Below are 18973 nucleotides of genomic sequence, written 5' to 3' on the forward strand. Positions count from 1 at the left end.
GAGACCCTCAGCAATACAGTGAGGATTAGCACAACACAGGCAGGCAGAGGCAATGGACGTAGAGAAAATAAGTATTTTTAGGCATCTAGGTAACAATCAGCAACAATTGAGTATATTTTATTTCATTATCTGAAGTTATTTTATATCTAAATAATTGATATACAATAACTGACATTTAAAATGCTTGAGGTAAACATGAAATACCATTAGTATAAATAAAGAATAAAAAACAAGCTGAAGTGCACTCAACATCTGGAGCCATACGATCAGGCCTGGTTACTGCCTCAGGCACAGTTATGAGACGTGGCCAAGGCACAACTTTTGTGACCATTTCCACAGCTGGAAAACGAGAGAAACACTTGATATCAGAGATTAAAGTGCAGAAAATAGTCAGTGAAATGGCTGGGGCTGACAGCTCCAATAGGTGAGGACCTACTGGCTTGAGAAAGTTAAAAAATAAGCTCATAATTTTATATTTCCTAAACAAAACACTTTCATTTTGTAAAAGACCCACAAGATAAAAAGTCCAGAACCCTACCAAGAACAGCAAATAACTTTACAAAATAAGCTTGTATAATATATTTTCTGGACTTATATTCAAAATAATGTTAGGACTTTTAAATACATCATTTACAGACAGATGCATAATTTTTCAGCCCTATAGCACCCTTCTGACCATTTGTTCCAGAACACATATCGAGTCAAATCTGCTTCCTTTACTGCTGTTTTGAGAATCTCCCCTCCCAGGAGAGGACTGGTATTCCACCGAGAGATGGGAAAACAAACTCTGTGTCTGCCTCAGTTACTGTGGTTTGGAATGCTGTTTTCTTACTGCCTTCACTATCAGAATCTTTACAGTGCTCCATGAACAAACGTGTGAGGAATCGTAGCCACAGTTCTCACCATCGATAGATTTACACCAGTATGAGAACACCTGAAACACAACGGAATGGCAGAGCGGGAGAAAATCCTGCCAGGCCTCTGTACAGCAGGAGGCCCTGGGAAACTGGTGTGTGGAAAAGAGTTTTCTGCCGGAGGACAGAGGATACCCCAAGAAACCTGCTGAAAAAACACCAGGTCCTCTTCTAATGGCTGTTTTTCAGAACAGATGCACCACTGTCAACACCTTCCACATCCCATAGACTGAAAATACATCGGGATAACCTGAGATGGAGGCTGGGTGTAAGAGACCACATTCAGCCCAGGCTCACTCAGGTACAGTTCCCTGTACTGTCACATTCACCAGTCTGATTGAAAAACAAACAAACAAACACAACAAAACCACCACAGTTTATATTCCACAGTGTTAGCTACAGCAGGAGGTAAAGGTATGTTCCATTCGATTTGAAACCCGTCTCAGTTTGTCTTCAAAAATGGCTTTGACCCATTACAAACCAAAGCTTTTCTACACAAGAATTGCATTCCAAAGAAAATCCACTTACAGACATAGCTGGAATTACTGCAGTAGCCCAGGACCACTGCTGCATCCTTCTTGGCCAAACCTCTCACGTGAGAGGCCCAAGGGAAGTTTTAGGTTAAGGAAGAAATTAAAAATAAAAAAAAAGACACCAGAGCCTCACTAGCATAGATTCATGTCTGAAAGTAAGCAGCAATATTAGTTACAAATAATCTACTTTCATAAATACATCTATGGAGATTAAAAATAGCTTCCAGAGGATCTGGAAGGCAAAAAACATCTTAAGAAGTTACTAAGGGCAGCACTTCAGCAAGCAGAAGACTTTTTCTAAACAAGGAAGACCAAGGCTTAGCAATAGCTAATTACTTGGGAATCCAATGCAGAGAAAGCACCTTTTGCAGCTTGTATCTGAGGATTTATTAAAAATATATTTTTAATATAAAAGTATAAAATAATTGCTACTTTGACTTGGAAAAAACAGCAGTGGTTCTGATCTTCAAGCAAAAAAATATCCAGTGATAATTTCCATTTAGTTCCTTCTTTTTAAAAAAAGATTCCTAAATGGAAAACAGGCAGTTCTATCTCTCCAGATAATACATGCCAGCTTCTGAGAACTTGAAAACAGTTATTGCTTTTATTTTCTTCCAAAGAAGAGCATAGCAGTCTCATTCCTTCTCCTGTGGCCATACCACATGGCAGCAGAAAGAGTCACGGGTGTTCAGTGAGTTACACAGCATGCAACTGCCATGGAAAGGTGCTGGAGAAGTCACTGATGTAAGAATTACTTGGCAGCAAAACACACTGGAGAAAGTGGTGGGAGAGCTTTCCCTTCTACCATCTGTCAGACTGAGAGAACTGAGAGTGCTAGCACTGAAACCGAGTGCTAATTGCTGCATATCCCAAGTAATTTGTATCACGCCATGCAACACGGACTGGACAAACAGTATCTTCTAGTAAATGCCAACGTTAAACAAAGAGGAAAAAGCTTCTCTGTCCATCCCTATCACCCAAATGTACAGCATTACTCTCCTTGCATTTGTGTAGCCACCATTCAGTGGCAGGCAGAAACAAATGAGAGTGCTCAGAAAAGGGATGTGGCACATGCACATCCGGTCATCCATTCCTTCTGCTCTCAGCTAGCCATGTTAAGGGGAGAACTGTTGTGGGCTGTTTTTTTTTCCCCAAACATTTATAAACTTCTATGAAAAGAAAATCAACAGTTTGAACATTCATGCATGGGGGAGTCAACATAAGGCAGGAGCAGAACGGTGGATTTATTTTCTTTAAGTACAGGTTTATGCAAAATGGGTAACAGCTGGGGAGATGGCATCACCTCTGTGATCCAGCTGATCCTGGAGCCGTGCAAATTCAGCAAGTTCATTCAATTCTTGAAACTGCCTGTCTGTTTTATGGCTCACCAGAGACCTGTAGAAGTGGACTGCAAAGACAATGAAAATCAGTCCAAAGGGAACCATGATAGACGTCGATGCAATGGCTGCTGCCTGTCCTGACGTGATGCTGGAATTGCTGCTCTGAGCTGGGTCAAGGGGGTTCTTCTTCAGGGGAAGAAACTTCACCCAACACAGCAACACCACCTCTGCAAGAAAGAGCAAAGTCCCAATGACAGTAGAAAATGCCCAGGCAAGCTCAATGTGCCGATGCATACGCTCATGAGGAGATTCCTTTACAGAGTTGAGATTATGCACGTTGCTAACTGCCTCTATATTTGGAAGAATGCAGGTACTTATCATGAGTGCAAAAAGGTGAACTGCAACAAGGACTGTAGTACAGGCACTGAAGGCTATCAGGAGACCTCGTGGGTAGTCATGCTCTGCATCAAGCTGAACTTCTACCATGGCCACCTGAAAGGAAAGGGAAAAAAAGGAGATATAATTACCTCTGTTACATACTGCTTGACTACCAATTCTGATTTTAAATGATTTTAATTGCAGGATCATTAGGCATGTCATTCTAATTCTGTTTATGCCGAGATAATAAAAATACTTATTTGATGCTCCAATGGCTCTGGAACTTCACCTGATCCAAACAAAGTGACAGGCTGCACCACACTTCAGTCTTTGGTGGCAGCCATCACACAAAGCCACCCCTTCACATTTACTGCTCAGCTTAAAGCCAACCATCAGCGTGCACAAAAGCCTCGAGCAGCACAGCCACTGAGCTACCTCCAGCTCATCCCACAGAACAGCTGGATTTTAAGAGTCCAACCATGCTGATCACAAGGTGGAAGAGTTCTTCTTTCCCACACTACTAAAGTGGCAGGCTCTACTATAGACTCTAAATATTGCTGAGTGTTATGAAATGCTTTGTGTCGCACACGTACGTAGAACGAATGCCGTGCGAAGTCATTTGAAGTTGGTATCAGTAACACGGCTGCCTGTGAAGGCTGCAGACTGCCTTCAAACCCTGCTACTCCTTTCATCTTCTGTGCCTGTGTTCTGAAGAGCCACAGCCCTTCATTAGAGGATCACCTTTCCACAGGGCTCTCAGTTACATTCTTTCACTCAAAATAAGCCTTAAAGCAAACTTCCAAAAAAAAAAAAAAAAAAGGTTCAAAACACCAAAGGCTCCACCATGTGCATGGTGCCAAATAAATGTTAGAAGGAAGTGGTGTGGGGAAGGCTGAAAGAAAGAAAAATAATGTTCTCCTAGGCAAGAAAAGTGAACAAAACCAATGAGGGGAAGATTCCAGAAGGAATTATTCAATTCAGCATGCTAAGATCTCAGATCCAGAAAACACAGTAGTTACTCCTGTTTGGAATAATAACAGGGTGTTTACAGCAGAAATCCTCCTGTTCAAGGAATGAAGCAGTATGAGAGGCCCTGGCCAGCACCAACCTCTGGAAGCTGCAGCTGTAGCCACGTCGCTGGGAAAGCATCTCTCCTGTGTCTCATCAGCACAGGTTTGGCCCATTGCTGCACCACACAGATGGCTTAAATGGTGCCCAGACTACGGCACGCATCTCAGACACCTTAATTTGCATCAAAAACTCACACGGAAAAACGTTCATAGACAGCTGCACAAACAGTGAGCGTTCAAATATCACTGCTTTGCTGGAGCAACTAAAACTGCACCAAGTGTGGGGTCCCAGCTCCATACACACAGAGCCAGCACATCCTATGGCACCCCAACTCCTAACTGCCTTCCCCAAACGTTAAGCCAACCAAGGCTCTTACACACGTTTCAACAGGCACTCCAGGCCATTTGCCAATATTTTAATTCCTTTATTGAAAGCTCTTGTCATCATAAGCCCAACCAACCAGCCAAGCTAGTGAGCAGCATCCAAGTGCTAAAGAAACTCCACAAGAAATTACAGTAATACATACACAATTCCTGCGTGAAGGTTTTAAAATAACCACTTCTCAGCTGTGAAAAACTTCACAGTTTGGAGGATAAACATATGGCCGTCAGGTCTCCCTTCAGCAGGGATTGCTCTCTAAGTCCCCATGCACTCGTGGGATGCTGGGCTTCCTGTGCTGTGTTTTTCACAGAACAACTGCAAGCCTTCACCACTGAGGAGTCATTTTTTTACTTATCAACATTTTTTCCATGTATGTTTTCTGGTGCGTAGCTTGAATGCAAAAGCTGGGCTGCTGGATCTATTGCAGACTCAATAATTCTCCACTCTTGCAGGACATTTAAATCCTCCATCCCAGTTCTTACTGTGATAACAACCAAATGAGACACCAAGGAACACCATAAGATAAATATTTTTTTCTCATAAGAACTGATTATTTCTTAAGTATTTCATTCGCCAAATGTTGATAACATTAATGACGATATCAAGCAGCTGATTCTAAAGTTCAGACAGGCTCATAGTTGCAACATATTGGCTGTTCTGGAGCTCTTCCCATTTCAATGGAGTCAGAAGGAAAGCTCTTTCCCTAGGCTGAGCTAAAGGAAATCTCAAACAATTACATGTAATCTACAAGTACCTAGTTACAATTTGCCTTTACTTAAATGCAACCAAAAGAGCATCTTACACGAGAACAGCATAATTCAAGCAGCATTCACATACTGAGATAGCTCTGTGCAGAGAGAATCATAGGGACTTCTGATCTCCAAGAAGCAGAGATCCTGGCCAGGCATCTCCTGAGGAAAAAGGCTGCATTTTATCACTGCTGGACACCCCCCATGAGTCCCTACCATCACAACACCACAACAGGACAGGTGAAACCTGAGCTTGAGGGACACAAACAAGGCTTTGGCGTCTGTGGCTGACAGGCGTTAAGGCAGAGCAGCTCTGCATGGGGCGCCTGCTGCGCTGGCCGGCCCCATATGGCTTCTGTGAGTGCTTTCTGAAACGCACTGAGACCAACTCGAAAGCAGGAAGGGTGTAACTTCCTCCAGCTCAAACCATACCGTGCAACTAGCTGCTATGACTGCAAGCATACCATCTCTGTAAGAAGAATTACAGGCGGCACCAACACCATCTCAAGGCAGCGCAGTAAGCTGGCAGCCAGGCAGGCACCACTGCACACTGCCCAGTATTCCCAGTTTGAGAATGGGCAAACAAGGCAGAAGCCATCTGCCCACTTGAAAAACAGCTGGAAAAATCTTTCTCCTGACGCTAAGGAGATGACAGCTTCATAGATTCAGCCCTCCAAGGGACCAGTGCGAAAGCTCCAGACTTTGAACATTCAGGGTATATTGAGACATGATCAGTGCTGCCCACCAACACTGACAGCTCTTTGCAGACTACAGGCTCTCCAGAAAGGGGGGTGGATGTTTTTCTTAAACTTTCCTTGGTGAGAAAATGTGCCTAAGAAACAAAGACATAAGAGTTGTTCATGTGTTCATAGACAGGAAAGGAAAAAAATTATGCTGAAGCAGTTAGTTGTGCAGAGACACCCTTAAGCAAAAGGGAAACACACTCTATTGCAGCTGTGACATAGTGTTAGAAACACCCTGAAAGGAACAGGGAAAGCAAGAAAGCACTTCTGTTCTGCATTCATTCAGCATCAATGGATACTTCAGAAATCCCTTCAGATAGAGGCTGTAGGATGCAGAATGCCCAAAGGATTTCAAAGCCTACTAAAGTTGATAGAAAGCCTCCACAGGGGGCACAGCAAAGCCGCCTTGTGCTTGAGCCTGGCAGAGCAACTCCCGCTTGACCTGTAAGTGAGAAATCAGTTCATGTTTTCTGTCTCCTCAAACTACCAAGGAAGTTGATTTGGGAACCTTTCTCTGGAAAACAGCAGAAAAACTGCCAACACTTCTCAGTTGCAAGCTTCCATTCTAAAGAAAGTAAACAGCACAGGCCAGGCACCTAAAACAGAAAGCTCCATTTTTCATTGAGGTCCTGCATCTGCTTTCCAACAGTGAAGCAGAGCACAAGAAGTTCCTGCCTCCTTTGCTCCTGCTGCAACTTCGAAATAAAGTTGAAAAAAAAATAAAGATGAAAAATAAAGATGAGAACTGCTCTTGTAAGGTCATGCTTGCAATTCCAGGACCAAGGTGAGCATGTTTGCTAAGATCTAATCCCACACAGTGCAAAGTCTGACATATAGATGCTGATGTTCCACACAGGACTTTTTCCTCTGTGACTTCTAGTATTTTTTTATGCTGACTCAAACATGCAACCCTCAGGGCACTGATGTCTCCATGGTATCCAAAACAACCTGCTTCAGCATCTTTGCCTTCACCACTTTTAAAGTCTCTTTGAACACTTGCCACCTGATTTGTATTGCACAGCTGACAGGGACACTGCATGCATCTTGCCTTGCTGCATAACCAGAGCGTAATGTAGGCTGGGAGACACCTCAAGAGGTCATCTGCTCTAATCCCCAGCTCCGAGAAGAGCTAACTTTAACTTCAGGTCATCCTACAGATATGATCGACAGATTTACTGCAGCCCTTGACAAAGCTGTAAGTCTGAAACACAGCTTCCTAACAAAACTCAAAGACTCATGATTTCAGGATACAAGACTGGAGTTTGCATAAGGCCACAGAAGGGCAGCGCTCACACTTTCAAGAGATGACTGAGTTTGGGCACGTGTCATGTTCAAGCCTTCAACAGTTCTGGATTTCACAGCTATGGGAGCCTGAACAATACCAGTCTGCAAGAAATCAGCCTACCCTCTTGAAGAAGCTGCTGAAATTTCAGCTCGATTTACAATTCAGTGTCCTGAAACAAGTTCATTTCACTTGCTTACGTGCAATATTTCCATGTCTCATTACACTCTGAAAAGGAAAATGCTGAGCACTCCTGAAGTTTCTATCCATAGAAGAGCACTGACACAGTGACTGACAAACACCAGTAACAAGGAATGAGCTGTGCTATGCTGGTAAAGCAATTTTCATCAGCAACAACACCATTTTCTACAGAGAACTGGTCGCTGCAAATGAAACTCGTATGGCCACATAAACGCAGGGTAAGTTATTGCTCTGGCTTGCCAGTTGCTCATTTTAGCACAGGGGAGACAGAAATTACAGACTTGCTTCAAATTCCAGCACTATTTCCCAGTTTTATAAGCTGTAAGACAAGTTTCAGTTCCTGTTTAACAATTGGATTCCCTCAAATTAGAAGTATTCCAGGAAACTAAGACATGAGAGACAATGATCAGAAGGAAAACAAAAGGGAGAAGTGAGCTGAGAGCACCGTGCAGCAGGTCACATTGACACTCGAGACTCTACACTGGAAAGAAGATAACTGCTTTGTTGTTATGGGCAATAGCAACAGCAGCAAACAGTTACTGAGAGCTCTCCCCCTTAATCACAGGCTTAATCAAGGCTACATCCTTGCAAGGCTGCCCTCAGCTCCTCATCCCTGTCCTTGGCTGCCACTCCTAGGTAAGAAACCAATGAAGAGAAAAAGACAATTTTTATACAGAGCAATACGTGAAGAATGTTTTATAAGAAAGCTTTGTGGTTGGATATCATACGGGCCCATCCACACAAGGAGAGGTAAATGTGACCTGGAGAAATGCAACAAAACTACAACACCTTCACCTTGCCAGAGCAGAGGCTGCGATCACAAGGTTGTTTCAGTAACAGATCACACAGTGCTCCTGCAGCTGCCCTCAGCTCCTGAGCTGCCTCCTTTTGCCTGACAGTGCTGCACACTCCCAGAGACAGAGACACAAAGGCAGGCTCTGCAGTTCTTGCACCATTCATTACAAGTTATAAACAACTCATACAAAGACAGTGTATGAGCCAGAAACAGTCGCAGGAAATTTAAAAAGGCAAGCCAAAATGATATTACTGCTTTTTCTTTTTCTTTTTTTTTTTTTAAACACAAAAGGAAGCATCACTTACGCACTAGCCTAGAATTGCGACTCTGCGGCTTGTTATATGTTTAGAATGGAAAATGTTAATATTTGCTAAAGTCACCACTGGAACAGAAATGCATGATTTAGCTTGGTAAATAAACATGAAAATCCAATACCCACACAATCAGAGTGAACGCACCTTGAGAAGGCAGCATCTTGACACGGCACTACTTACAATAAATCTAGTTTTTAGGGTCACATTAGACAGCACAACAGGAACAAACAACAGCTTCACATCACCTTCACACTTTCCAAACGATAGCAGCCACAGGCAGCTGCTGCTAGAGATCAGAGAGAGCCCAAAGCGCTCCTTGCTGCCTGCCTTGCTCATCTGTAACCTCCAGACAGGGATGCTCAAAGGAGCAACAAAATGCTGCTTTCACAGCAGTAAGCAAAGAGGAGAAACCTTTTGTACAGAGCAGATCCTTCCAGCTGCAGTAAAAACCTCCAACTGCAATAGTGATATAAAAGATATGTGGTGGCAGGAGCTGTGAAACCAGGCTGTAAGGCTTTACTGGAGACTACAAAATGCAGCTGTTGCACATCATTCTTCCAGAAATGTGGTAAACTACAGCTAACACGACTTCTAACGAGGGATGACTGAAGCATGCAGGATGGCAGAGTACCTCCTGTACCTGCCCAGCACTGGCAGCAGCAGGGCTGGATCCTACTTTTCAACATTTCCATAGTAATAGCTGATATTGAAGTAACGTGTCAGTGCAGCCCAACTGCTAGAAAAGATGACAGAAGCTGCCTTCTGTATCAGCTCTTCCAAAGGCAACTGCATGAGGTTCTTTGGCAATATCCAGTATTTTAAGCCTGTATGTTACTACTTGCAACAGTCTGCCTAGTTTGAATCATTAGAGGTGTTTACAAGTGCACTCTCTGCTAAGTGACATCCTCCAAATTCTAAATATAACTAAGACAACCACCAAGGCTGTGTAATTTAGACACCTAATTTAGGCTTGAGTTTTTTCGTAGAGCTGTTAATTGGCAGCAGGTGGGGGGGGATCTGACTTCTCCACTCCAATAGTTGTTGGGATTTAACAGCTTCCCTGTGATTTTTGGGTACCCTCTGCAAAGTACTTCTAGTGGAGATGGTCAGCAGAGGTAACATGTTGGACCAGACAACAGCACCCATGGAAATCTGCAAAGGAAACACTGAGGAGCATCACTAACATCTCTCTCCAGCCACCAGAGCCTGCATTACTTCCTCAAAGCCAACACAAAGCGTAACATCCTGGTGTGTAGGCTCAGAACCAACACTCATTGTAAAGCAGGCTTTCATTAAAAAGTCCTCTGTGGAAATGTTAACACTCGTGAGCTTGAAACCTGGCTGAGTATTTCATGCTCTACACATTGTTGCTCTCTGCAATTACGACTTTGGCATGGATCATTTAACTGGGGCATGCTTCACTAATCTTGAGGGAAAAACCTCTGCAAAATGGCTGCAGTTAGATGCCAGATTAATCCAACAGTGAAGAACCAGTTTAGTGGGAATACACTTAGCTGGTACTAAAGGATGTAAGCACTATTTAATAAAAGACCACGGATCAATGGAGCACACGAGAGCAAAGCACTGCAGGCTGGCAATTCCCAGCAATGCGCTGGCAAGTCCTGGATGTGTCTTTCGGGCTCTTTCTTGCGTTGATAAGGAAAAGGGAGGAACAAAGGCTCTTAATTGCTGTAAGAAGTTTTAGATCCAGGACCAGATTGCAGCACAGCAGCCCATTGTTCAGACATCAGGTGCTGAGGAATCCACCGAACTCTGAGAACAATGCGGAGGCGTGACAGCACAGAGCAGGCCCTGCCTTCTGTGCCGAAAGCACTCCTCGAGCAGATCAGCAAAGTTATTTAAAAGAAATCTAAAAATACTTGAACATTAAATCAGCTCTTCCGTAACCCAATGAGGAAGTCCCAGCAGCTGACTGCCTATAACACACCTATAACACCTGTAACACACCAATGGGGTTACAAGCTGATTTCCAGCGCGACTTTACCAACGAAAACAAAAGTACAATTTTTTTTGAAGGGGTAACTTCCAGAAAAAAACCCAATATTCTCATGTAACACTCCGGGCTGCGAGGGCTTCTCCAAGCAGGACGAAGTAGCTTTTCCTGAATTACCTCAAAGCTGCAGTTTCATACTGCAGCACCCCCAGCTGCCTGAGCTCCTTGGAAAGCAAACGAGTCTCACCTCATAGGTTCACAGGGATCCAGACCCCACAGAATAAATATTTAAAGAAAAGCCAAACAGATTTATGAGATTAAGAATTACTTCTAAATAATAGTATTTTAATTTTAAATAATGTTTTAAGATGTGGCATCCTTAGTACAGGAGAGATGCGGACTTGCTGGGAGTGAGTCCAGAGAGCCACAAAATGATCTGAGGGATGGATCGTCTCCCTGCAAGCACAGGCTGAGAGCTAGGGCTGCACAGCTTGGAGAGAGCTGAGAGCATCCTGTCAGTATCAAAAGGGGCTGTAAAGAAAGAAGGGATGGACTCCTTAGTGGTGCTTGTCATAGGGGAAATGGTTAAAAACTGAAAGAGGGGAGATTTAGATTGGATACAAGGAAGAAGTTTTTATGCTGAGGGCAGTGAGGCACTGCACAGGGTGCACAGAGAGGTGGTGGAGCCCCATCCCTGCAGACAGCCGCAGTCAGGGGACGGGGCTGTGAGCACTGCTGGAGCTGTGGGTGTCCCTGTGCACTGCGGGCAGTGGGAGCAGACGGCCTTCGGAGGTCTCTTGCAACTAAAGCGATTCTACGGAATTCTGCAAACGCAACCATTCACAACTGCCCACAGACGAAAGCAGAGATTCTCTTTTCCACCTTCTGCCCTCGCTGTCAGAAACACCGAGCGAAGCAGCCAAGCTGCCAGCGGCGGTACCACGGGAGGAGCAGCCCCAGCTCACCGCCCCCCGGCCGACACAGCGCCCTGTCACTCAGTCCCTGCGGGCTGTTTTTAGCCGCCAGAGGAGGACAGTGACATTTATTTGACCGTCAGAGCGACAGAGCTTCGCCGCCGCGCTCTGAAGCAGCATCCTCCGCCCGAACGGCGGCGCGGCGGGGAGCGGCTCCCGCTGCAAGCACCGGGCACGGACCGACTGACACGTGAAGTAACCGGGAGCGTCCGACGGATTCTGGACCAAAGCGACAGAAAAACAAAAAACAGCAGGAAGCGCGCACAACTCCCTCAGAATGCGGCAAACCCGGGAGTTTTTCAATATATCGGTTCACGTCGATCTCTAAACGTCCAAGGGATTATTCGCCTTTATTTGCCTGCAAAACAACACCGCAGCCCGCGACCCCGGCCCTCCCCCCGCCGCGAGAGCTGCCGGTGAGGCTGTGCCTGCCTGAGGGCAACGCGGCGGCATCAGCACCAGACGGCCGTGTTGCGAGGTCCACCCTCTCTAAGAGCTAAATCCCCACACGGAGCCGCCCCGGCCTCGCGCGGTGCTCCCTCAGCGCGGCGCGGCGGGAAAGGCTGCGACGCGGAAAAGGGAAGCGCCGCTCCGCCCGCCCGCCCTCAGCCAGCGCCCCTCACCCGCCGGGCGCTCACCATGGCGAAGCCGGAGAGCAGCGCGGAGGTACGGCTGGAAGCCTTCAGCTTGGCGCGGCTCAGGTAGAGCTTCCGCCAGGACAGCGCCTGCATCGAGTGCTCGTTCAGGCTCATGGGCTCCGGGCGGCGGAGGAGCGGTGCGAGCGGCTCGCGGCGACGGCGGCTCCTTCCGGAGGCAGAGCGAGGGCACCAGCTGCGCGGCTAACGCCCCATGGCGCCCGGCGCTGCTGCCGGTGCTGGGGCCGCGCCTGCCGCCCGCCGCTCCGAGTCTGCGCGCCGCCGCTCGCTCCGCCCCTCTCTGCCGCCTGAGGGGGCGCCGCGCGGCCACTTCCCGCCTCCCGCGCTGAGACAAAGTGCGGCCGCGGTTCGACGGCCCCGAGCGGAGCGATTCTGATTCCGTCAGACGCGTTTTGCTGACAGGCCTCTATGTTTTCTTAGGTAACTTCTCACAACTCTGTGGGAACTGCCCCTGCACTCGCTCTCAGGACAGAGAAAAGGGAACGGGGCAGCCGTTACCCGCGTCTCTCGCTGCCTTCCCTTACAGCGCTGCCGGCCCCCCCTCAGCCCACCTCCCCGAAAACCTCCGGCGCTTCACTTCAGAGCTAACCTCTGCCCTCGGCACCAGATCAACGTTTGTGCAAACTCGTTTATCAGCGAGCGGCTGATAACAGTCGGCCGTTAGCAGAACGGCCAGTGCTTGTCAGTTTTGCAATCGCCAACAGCATGCAGTTCTATTTATTTCCCTGCCTTTTACAGAGGGAAAAGCGAGGTACAGAGCAGGCAGTAAGCTGGTGGCACAGCTCCGAGGGCCACTGCTGAAGAGGTGAGGATTAAACCCACTGCTAAAGAGTTCTAGTAAGGAGATGGATGATTCTCGCCACAGAAACGCCAGGCGAGGACACTGCCTACAGGTATGCACGAGCTGAATTGCTGCAACAGCAGTGCTGTTAGGGATTTAAGGAATGGGTGATTTTCTGTGGCATGGAAGTTTTTCACCTCAAAATAATAATTGCAACACACCTTGAGTGTCTTTGCTTTGGTCCTCTTAACACCTTTCTTTATTTGCAAGATTGTTCTTTTTCTTATATCTAAAGGCGATAACAGAATGCGCACACGCAGATCACACTGCTTTTCTCTCCATTTACACTGCCAAACAGCAGCTGACACAGACAGGGAAAAATCCAGACAATTTGAAGTTTGTAGATACAGTGTCTGAAACAACCTGGTCATAGATTCTATCTCGTTCTTCTCTCAGGAGATAACTGGAGTCGTTCTAATGTCAAAAGTATGTTAGTTAAACGTTTGTCTGCAGGATCATTGAGAGACCTCTGTGAAAAGCAGTTTGAGTCAGAGTTCCCGTAATAAGAGCAACCTCGGATGCTCTTTGCTACTTCTTTCTCTTCCAAGGATGACATGACTTACAGTAACGCTCCATAGGAGTTGTGTGAAAGGCAGCATACAATAGTGTTATAAAGTACTACTGTTTTATGTGTTTTAAGTCTTAAAACAAACAGCAACAACGAAAATCAACACCACACCTCTTCCATTTACAACTATAACAGTTTATCCATTTACACCTCCATTCTGAGATATAAACTATCAGGGATAATTCTTTTATTTCCAACCCTAATTACTCACCTCTATACACACCTCTCTCCTCTAGAGTGAGCTGAAACGATGACTCACTCGGGCTTAATTAACTCAGAAATGCTTCAGGGAGTTCTGAAATCATGCGGGAGTTCAAAGCCGGGGTTTGTTGGTACCTCGGATGAGTGCAATAGCAGAAGGCCGCCAAAAGGGTGTAGTCCTGCACTCTTCCTTCAGCACACCTCATTCACCCGTCCATCCTGTAAACTACACCACCCCTCTGCCTCAGGCTGCAGAGCAAGAGTACTGACATAATAAAAATATAGGCTTTTTTTCGTACTGAGTTAGTTTTGTGTCTGGATCAGGCCGCTGAATCGAGCGAGCTTCCCTGTGGGTACGCAAACACTAGCCTTGATGTGGGACATATACGCATGAGAAAGGGAATTGGCCCCTGGAGCAGCAGGCTGCTATTGCCCCTAATTAGAGGTAACCTTTTCCCATTCTCTGGATCATTTTTGCATGAACACAGTCAGAGGAAGCAGCGTGAGTCCCAGGTTTCTTCCCAGAGAACCCTCAGAAATCTGTATGCTGGCATTCAGGTACTCATGAAGTTTTCTCCTAAAATTGTATTTGGGTGTTTTTTTTATCTTACCCCTGGTAAGAAACCATGAGTGGCTCTGGGGGGAAATGAGCTCTCAGCCCAGCTGCCAGCAGTTAACCTGCATCCTGCAGCACATGGCCTTGATACTGCTCTAAATGGCTTCATCCCACCTAATGCAGCTGGGATGTGATCCTATACATCCTACCACCCCTCTTTTTTCCTCAGTTCTTTTAAGTTTGTGACTTTGTGTTTTGGTATTAATACACAAAATTATTGCAGTCGTATTTCAAAGGGGAAATGACTTGTAGCTTCACTGGAATCACTTCTGTCTTAAAACGAGATTACAAATGTGTTTTCTATGTTTGGAGGTTTATAGATTAAAACTGATATTTCTGAAGCATACTTCCATATTTCAGTCATGTGCTCAAGTGTTTCCAGGTGTGAGTGATTAACACAGCCCTTGGTGGGTTGGTTTGGTGCACCAAAAGGCTCAGATAGTTCATGTCCCAAAAAAAGATAGAGAAAAATGACTTGATTTTCTTTTATGTGTATGTTCCATCTTTGCTGGTGGACTTCTATAGACTGGATGGATGATGTGTTTTTTGTTTGATGAGTCTCTAGTAACATCCATTTATCTTGTACAAGTCCTCTGCCCTCAATCCTGCAGATGTACACATGCATTTAATTTTAAGATTGAGTAATCTTGGCTGAAAGGTCACCATATACATCCATCTCTTCAGGATTATGGATTAATAATGCACTCCACATAACAGACATCTGCAACCCACTCTTCAATATATAACCCATACGCTGCTTCTATATGATAATAAGGTTCAATCGTCTGCAAGTAGGAAGATGTTAGAGAAGGATTACATGATTCCTCAACATTCTGCAAACAGTTGTTGGCAGATGCAGGAAGAGGATCTTACTGCCTTAAATCTTGTGTTAGAGCCCTTTTCAAGAGACAAGCCCTGCCTTTACCTGTGTGCCTTGGGTTGATACAATATGGGCCTTTCCAAAGAGATGAGCAGCAAGGCCTGCAAAGGTGAATTTTTATGTCTTTTATCATAATATTGAATACACTGGTGCAGTGCTTAGAATGCAATTGATGAGGTATGCGAGGGGAAAGCAGATGCCGTGTGCAGACATTGTTGTTCAGCAGAAGCAGACAGGAGTAGTGAAATGCCCTATTTAAGAAAGAGCTCAGCCTCCACGTAAGCGGTCTGAGAAAGGCAGCTTGAAGTTTGCTGCTGAGGTTCGTTGGAGCAGAGGCCCGTAATTTGGGGGCTGCAAGGACTGTAGCAAAGGTAGAATCTCATTTAAGTCTCACATCAACTGCAAAAATTATATGTGTGGAAGGGGAATCGGCGAGAGGAGCACAGCCGATGCCACCAGCCTGCAACCCCACGATGTGCCTTCTGGCAGGGAGGGCTCCAAACCTGCTGCCTGCCCAATGGTCAGACGGTCCCAACAGCTGCTTGTACCGGCGGCCACGTAAGGTGATTTTAGGACTTCTTCGGCCCCCAGCCGAGGAACTCCTTTCCCCCACCGCACGGCGCTCAGTGCTGGGTTTAAAGCCGCACTCGCTGCTCTCCCCTCGGCTCTTTGCGCTGCCACCCGGCCGCGGCTCCCTGAGACCTGGCACAGCGCATCGCCGCCCCTCCCCTTCCCTCCCCCCAAAAAAGTGCTGGTGCAAACTTGCCCAACTCTAGCGAGACCTTTAGCAGCCGCCTTTTGTGTTCCCTCCTCCCCGTTCGGGCCAAACATGCAGGACAGGAGCCGTTGACAATTAAGTGATGAAACTCTCCGAAAAAATGAAGGCGGAGAAGGATTCTGGAAGAAGATTGGTGTGTAGCCGTCTTCGGTCTCTTTCCTATTTGTGCCTTTTAATTGATTTTGCGTAATTGTTCGCACGGTGAGTGGGGCAGGCTGCAGAGCGCCATAGCTCACCACGGAGCAACGCAGGCACCGGGAGGGGGGATTTAACCGAGGGGAACAGGAGAGGGTACAGACTTATTTCTCCCCGTGGCAGCAGCCCGGGCCGGTGCGTGTCGCACCCCCCGACCCCCCAATTCCGGGCGATGCTGTGGGGCGGGGGCAGCGGCATCGACCCCCCACCCCCGGCCTCGTTAACCCCTTCCTCCCCCAAATCTGTGCTCCGGTAGAAGCGCGCAGGCTCCGGCTGCGATAAGGGGGTGGGGGGGAGAAATTCATCGCGGCGTTACATAATGCGCCCAGCTTTTAAATCGCGGCTTCCGGCGTGGCTATGGAAACCCCGGGATTATGTAAATAACGCAACCTTAACGCTGCGCTCTGGGGTAAATGATACCCCTCTACATTCTCCGGAGTGGTCCCGTGTTCATGTGCGGCAAAATAATACCAACAACCGGCTGTGGGGCCACGCATATCCCTCTCCCCTGTTTGGCTTTTCCTGCAGCTCAGCACCTGTTAACGCTGTCAGGAGATGGAAAAGGTGCTGTAAGCGGCTGGGGCTCGCACCGGGGGAGGTTTGGCGAATTTCGTGTCCCTACCGCTGGTCGCATCACCCTCCCCACCGACCCCACTTTTTCCACCCCGTGTGCTTTGTGTTTTGCAGCGGCCCATTGGTAGGAGGAGGTACGATGAGCACGAGGACCTCTCGGACGTGGAGGAAATCGTCAGCGTCAGGAGTTTCAATCTGGAGGAGAAATTAAAGAGCAAAACATATCGCGGGGATTTCGTGCACTCTATGGATGGGAAAGGTACGGCCGCGGCCGCCTCCACGTGTCGGGCACCGGGGAGCCGCCCTCTGAGCCGGGTGCTTTGGCTGCGGGTGCACCCACGAGTCGCTCGCAGGGCCGGGGTTTCCCTACTTGCTGAGTTCTTTGTGTTCCCGGCGCTTGTTGAGTTACCGGAGCGGCTCGGTGCCCGAGTCCTGTGGGGGCAGAGCCGCAACCCCGAAGCCGGGGCTGTCACCGATCTGCTCTTCTGAGAGCTCTGTCTGAACCCCCTTCCCCAGGGAAAGGTTTTGCTGTAGCCCTCCCGAAACGTCTCTAACTGCGGGGCCGCTAGTTTAGTTAAGAAACTTTCCGTTTTCTCATCCAGGCTTCGTTTTGCACGAGCGTTTAAGCTTCCTTCTAAAGAAAAGCTAGTGTGGTGGAGAAATCAAATACCTATCTTATTTAGGAAGGTGTTTGTTTAGGAGATAAGCTTAGCCCTGCCCCCTTCTTCCTCCGAAATAAACACAAACACCTATTCTTTTTTAGCTCCAAGACGTTAATTAATTTTCCAGAAGCGCGTTCTACCCTCACTTTCCGAGCGCTCCCGTGGCTGCCATCGCTCTGCGCTGACCTTCACCCGGCTGTGCAGCCCTAACGTCTCTGGGTAGCATTCCCCTATCTGAGGAACCTGAAAACAAATGGGTGTCTTTTGTTAGTTTGTTGTGGTCCGTGTCCGCTTTGTTCAACCCCACAAGGGATTTAAAAGCTTGTTGGGGCATTATAAAGAATAGCTCTGCCTTTCTATTCACTCTTTTTATTTCTTTAGTATTGGTTTATTTTTTTCTTGTAAATCCAGGTGCTGAATTGAATTGAGGTGGAACAATGACAGTGTTTAGTAACAATAAAAAGTCAGGTTATATGAACACGGGAAATCGGTTGAATGATCCTTATTTCTATTTCCTATGTCTTTGTCTTTATTTTTAATGATAACTCTTCTCTGACTTTTCTCTCCTGCCAGGAATGGGGGCTGGAGGTTTTCTTCCCAATCATCATAGCTGCTTGTTCTCTGGGCTGTAAATCTCTGCTTCTTCAACTGTTGTTGTTCTTGATATTTGTAGACTTTGTCTTGGATGAAAGTTTCCTTCAAAATAAATAAATCTGTGGTTTATTGAGCTAAGGCCAGATCTGTTGTAAGGTGAATACGAATTAGAAATGAAGGTTTATCTAACACAGAAATACTTAATTGGTATCTTAACTAATTAGGGTATTAATTATCCTTATCCGCAGACTAGTGGAAATAATCTTTCTACAATTTTAATGTTTTTGTAAATAACTATAATTAAAGTGCTCTGATGTGACAACTCTAAGTAGGATTACATCAATTCCTGTCATAGGTAGAAATTGAATGTGGCAAGGAAAAGTTTGTTAAGGGAGAGGGAAATAGATTCAAAGTCATGGGAGCTTAGCCTCTGCTCTCCCTATTTCTTATAGCAGAAAAACATCCTCGATACGCTGGAGCCTGATGAAGTTTTTATACTCTCCCAGGCTGCGTGCATGCTGGTCTGAAGGTACCCGCTTATAATGCATTCAGTGTTTTGTGTCTTTGGCAGTGTCGTGCTTAGCTGCTAAAGATTCAAACAATACTTTCCACTTTAAGGCAGCACATGAATGCCAGTTCCAAGAGAACCGTGGGGTTCTGCAGGCACTGCTCACTCAAATTGCTGCCTTGTAACTTTCTAATCCCTGAATCACCGCTATTGTATCAGACCACCGCATAAAGAAATCCCCAGGAAAGCCTAAATCCGTGTAATCCTCAGG

The 18973-nt window shown here is 46.5% G+C and overlaps 2 protein-coding genes across 12 annotated transcripts in view; one reads left to right on the forward strand and one right to left on the reverse strand.

The window, feature by feature from the left end:
• Window positions 1–95: 95 nt before the first annotated feature.
• Window positions 96–12530, reverse strand: ORAI1 (ORAI calcium release-activated calcium modulator 1). Its single transcript, XM_048964247.1, has 2 exons — window positions 12269–12530; window positions 96–3279 (listed from the first exon to the last, which is right to left on the reverse strand). The coding sequence occupies exons 1-2, from the start codon at window positions 12380–12382 to the stop codon at window positions 2713–2715; spliced, it is 681 nt and encodes a 226-aa protein (XP_048820204.1). The 5' UTR covers window positions 12383–12530; the 3' UTR covers window positions 96–2712.
• Window positions 12531–12709: 179 nt separating this feature from the next.
• KDM2B (lysine demethylase 2B) overlaps window positions 12710–18973 on the forward strand; it is a 103473-nt gene continuing 97209 nt past the window's right edge. For 2 of the 11 annotated variants that reach the window (XM_048963820.1, XM_048963822.1), the window contains exons 1-2: window positions 16095–16303; window positions 17053–17197. In XM_048963820.1, the coding sequence (XP_048819777.1) occupies window positions 16253–16303; window positions 17053–17197 (196 nt within the window). In that variant the 5' untranslated portion in view covers window positions 16095–16252. Of the gene's footprint in view, window positions 13180–16093; window positions 16304–16706; window positions 16930–17052; window positions 17198–18973 lie in introns of those variants that run through there. The other 9 variants (XM_048963814.1, XM_048963823.1, XM_048963816.1 and 6 more) reach the window with 6 other exon arrangements.

Source organism: Lagopus muta, chromosome 17 (assembly GCF_023343835.1).
Source record: "Lagopus muta isolate bLagMut1 chromosome 17, bLagMut1 primary, whole genome shotgun sequence".
NCBI lineage: Eukaryota > Metazoa > Chordata > Aves > Galliformes > Phasianidae > Lagopus > Lagopus muta.